The sequence below is a fragment of the Adelges cooleyi genome, unplaced genomic scaffold (genome assembly GCF_023614345.1).
Source record: "Adelges cooleyi isolate 19-005CV unplaced genomic scaffold, UGA_ACOO_1.1 ACOO_flye_CR_arks_rails_tigmint_CR_PRNA_9, whole genome shotgun sequence".
Taxonomy (NCBI): Eukaryota; Metazoa; Arthropoda; class Insecta; order Hemiptera; family Adelgidae; genus Adelges; species Adelges cooleyi.
In genome coordinates, this window is record NW_026096579.1 from 2,605,560 (window position 1) to 2,609,844 (window position 4,285).

At 24.2% G+C, this 4,285-nt stretch overlaps 1 protein-coding gene across 1 annotated transcript; it reads right to left on the bottom strand.

The window, feature by feature from the left end:
• Window positions 1-783: 783 nt before the first annotated feature.
• LOC126846986 (uncharacterized) lies at window positions 784-3,590 on the bottom strand. Its single transcript, XM_050586904.1, has 7 exons — window positions 3,483-3,590; window positions 3,048-3,174; window positions 2,365-2,429; window positions 2,027-2,153; window positions 1,858-1,922; window positions 1,299-1,428; window positions 784-960 (listed from the first exon to the last, which is right to left on the bottom strand). Exons 1-7 carry the CDS (start codon window positions 3,561-3,563, stop codon window positions 830-832), a joined length of 726 nt encoding a protein of 241 aa, XP_050442861.1. The 5' UTR covers window positions 3,564-3,590; the 3' UTR covers window positions 784-829.
• Between the last annotated feature and the right edge of the window lie 695 nt (window positions 3,591-4,285).

A 4,285-nucleotide genomic window follows, 5' to 3' on the forward strand; every position in this document is an offset into this window, starting at 1 on the left:
AGTACAATAATAATATTTTATAGTAATGAAAAGTTGTTCACGATGTTTAAAATTATATAGAAACCCTCCTTGTACAATGTATTATGTAAGTTGTGATTACAACAAAACTGTAATTATTTCATCTATTGAATATTGCATATAAATTATTAAATAATTAAAGATTCAAATATTTGTTCACATATCTAATTATAAAAATTGTGTTTTAAGTGTTTTTAGAATTTTTTGCAATGTTTTACTAAATACCATGGTAATATTATCTATATTTTAATAACATTTTGTTTAACATATTAAAATAAATATTTCATTTTTCTGTCTTAGTAGAATTTAAACTTTTTTTTACAATATTTTGAAAACATTAAATTTGTTTTCTGTAACTGACACTGTTTATCTATAGACAAACTATAATGATTGTAATTTCAACATTTTCAGTATTAGATAGTTGTTAAAATGATCATCTATAAGTACACATAAAGTAAAAATATATCCAAAGACTTGTTTTATAGCAGAAGTTATTGATTTTATACTTTATGTGGAGAATAATATAAATTCAAAAAAATGTATTGTTTTGATTCAATATTTTTTTATTATTTAATACAAATTATAATTTAGTATTATACTTATACATATTATATTTTATTTAGTTTATTTATATACAAGTAACTAAATATTAAGTCATAAAATATTTTATAGTAACAATTATCACTAATGTATTTTGTATTGACATTTATTTAGATAAAGTGAAAAATGTTGTGTTTATGATAACTGTTAAATAATAAGCTTATAACAAATTTGAAGAGTAATTAACGAGTGAAATCTAGTTTTTACTACTTTAGTCTACTTTTACTTTAGAAGAATCAAGTGTGTCAGGATCGCTTATGAATTTAACAATTTCAGCTCCATCGGCCTTACTAAAAATACTTTTCATCATTACCTCAAATCTTGCAAAATTCACACTGCTTGCTAAAATAAACAAAAAATTGTAATAATGGTTTGCTTCAGTGGTCTCAATAAAGTTCATATTTTACTATCTAACTAAATATCTCTTAAATAAAACATATATTTTTGAAATTTAATATTATTTTACACGATTAAAACAAATAGAAGTTATTGTTCGATCCAGACAACCATGTTTTATTTGAGATAATAAAAGGTAAATTTTATCTGGACCCTAATGGTTTGTCTAAAAAAATACCTAAGCACATGGGTCTATATTATTCCATATTATATATGTTTATAAATTATCAGTATTTCTTGTATAATATGCTCTTATTACTTTTATATTTATAAACAACAGTTACTTGTATTATTGTCCATAGCCCAATACTTAATATCTTTTTTGGCCTCATCACAAACGAATTCGTTAATAATTGTATCCAAGCCAATAAAACTACCTCTACGTTCCATTTTCATCCAAAGATTATATATTTCCTAAAATTATTACAAATAAACAATGATAGGTATCAATCATTTAATATAGATCATAAATTAAACTCGTGTAATATAACAAAGTACCTACTATATAATTTTTGTAATTGATTTTTAGATTATAATTAACGATACACACACTTTATCCTACCGCATACTGATAAAACAATTATATAAAAATTATAATTATAATTACTAATTATATTTATGTCCAATAGCCAGTCTTTAATATTTTTCCGAGGTCATGCCAAATCGGAACATTAAAACAGAAAATTGAACCCTTACTGAACTTTAAAACACCCATTATACCATAAACACAAAAGAACAATACAAAGTTGTATGCAATAATTTGCAAATTAAAATTTTGGCAGGTAAAAATGTATGCGATATAATATTACAGTAATTTGTCTTCTTAACTATATTTCAATTTACTATATCACTCTTTCCGAAGATGGCTTTACACATTTTATTAAATGTTTCGTAGTTCACACTTATTGCTAAAATAAATAAAAATATATCTATTAAAGTTTGTAAAAAAGAGTTTAGAATAGTTTATATATATATATATATATATATATATATATATATATATAATAGTTACCTGTTATATTTGTCTTGATCCAATCCCTGATATCTTTTTTAGCCACATTAGAAATTAGTTCAGAATCCATATTATCCAATTTGACATAACCATTATATTCTGTAGGCACCCATATATTTTGTACATCCTAAAATTGTATACAGTACCATAACATAAACAATAAATTATTATAGATTATCACAAATTGTAGTGATATAATTTAATAAAATAGTATATTATTTTTATTATACTGTCTTGCAGAACATAATAAAATGTGCACTATTAACATATCATCTACCTTATGTGATTTCCGAAAAATTATTACAATACTTTATCTTATTAATTATATTTAAATTTACCATATCAGTCCATCCGAAGATGTCTTTACACATTTTCTTAACTGTGTCGTAGTTCATACTCATTTCTTAAAGAAATAAAACATATTATGTATTAACAGTTTGCTTTAGAGGTCTTAATAAAGTTTTACATTTTACTCTCTAACTAAACAAAAATTATATTGTGTTTCTAAATCTTAAAATTATTGTACACAATAAAAAAAGAAAAGAACTAAAAATAATTTTCTTTTTAATTGGCTAAATGGTTATCCGATCAATAAACCATATTTAATTTTAGATGGTGAATCTATTGTTGTCAGTTGACCAGTAAAACATGATTATAGCCATGAAATTAGTCTAATTTGAATCATCATATTAATATATGATATATTTTATTTTTCACTATATGATAATCATTATAAAAATACTTTTCTGGTACATTCTATACGAACAACTGGGTGTTACGAAAAACACTTTAAGACAGTGAAGGATATCTCAGTTCTGTATTCGAGTCAAAGTCAAGTCAAGTTAGCACTAGCATATGTTATTTTGTAATAAAATATTTTATTATTGATGCTTACTGCACTTACAAGTACTAAGTAAAAATATTATACGGTTCCCTTTATAAATTGTCGTATCTCTATGACATTATGTATATATTTCTAGAAACATTTATATATTTATGTATATTATATTATAACAGTTACCTGGTGTATTTTTTGTACGCCAATCGTTAACTTTTTCTCTGGCAAAATTAGGCAATAAAGAATTAATTGTATCGAAGTCAGTATTGAAATAATCATGAACGATTTCCTTCCATATGTAATATATAACCTAAAATAATAGTAATGCAATGTTTCTAAACACACATCAAACTGCAATATTTTAAATTTTAACCAGAACATGTTTTTAAAATACTAATCATTTAAAAATTGTAATTATGCATGTACACTTTTCAGCTATGCAACCAATACAGTAAGAAATCAAGCAGAGTATAAAACTAAAACAGCCAAGTGCATTATTAAAACTGTATAGGAAGAGCTAAACGTAAAAAAACATTCAATACAACTAAAGCGTACAGTCGAGCGTCAATTAACTTTTAATAATTTTCAGTTATACTTGAAAAAATTATAATTACCTACCTCAACTTCAATCGGATCTTCTGATTTGACCGAGAGAAAAAAGTGCATTAAACAAAACAAGATTATGATTTTCAAATACATTTTATTGCTTTCTTAACGTGCTTAAGACTTGAAATGTAATAATAAAATGACAAAATAGATTCTTAAACTAAAAAAGAACTAGCGTATATATTAAATTTAAACATGAACGCTAACACAGTAAACAACAAAATGCGTTATTATTTGTTGAAGTATTATTTGAACGGAATCAAACAGTTGAATATAGAGAGAAAACTGCAAAGTTATTAAAATGTCGTTTTATGTATAGAAAAAAAATGTTTACACTTGCGGCTGTTTAAACGAAAAATGCAATAAAAGTGGGTTCGGTGCATAGTGGAGACGGAGAAATCGCAGGTCTACAGGAATTATTATAACTAAAAGTTAAAACTTTTAAATAAACGATTCGATGCAAATATGTGGATAGTAGGTTCAAACCAGTACAGTCCAAACCAAACACAGTATAAACCAACACAGTAAGAAAGTATTATACGTGCATAGTAGTAGTATGATAAAAATATAAATATCGGTACCTAATCAAAATTATGTTTGACTACAGATTTTTGAGAAAAATTGTATATATGTAGTATAAGTTTATGCTGTAGTATAAATCGATTTTTAAATAACCTGAAAAACAAAAACTAATTATTTTTTGCAGAACATTATTTTTCTTTTAATTTTCCACAAGTAGGTACCGATAACGCTGTACAGTGTACACAATATATTTTAATACTCAAGTCAAAAATGATTAAACGTGATTTTTGAAT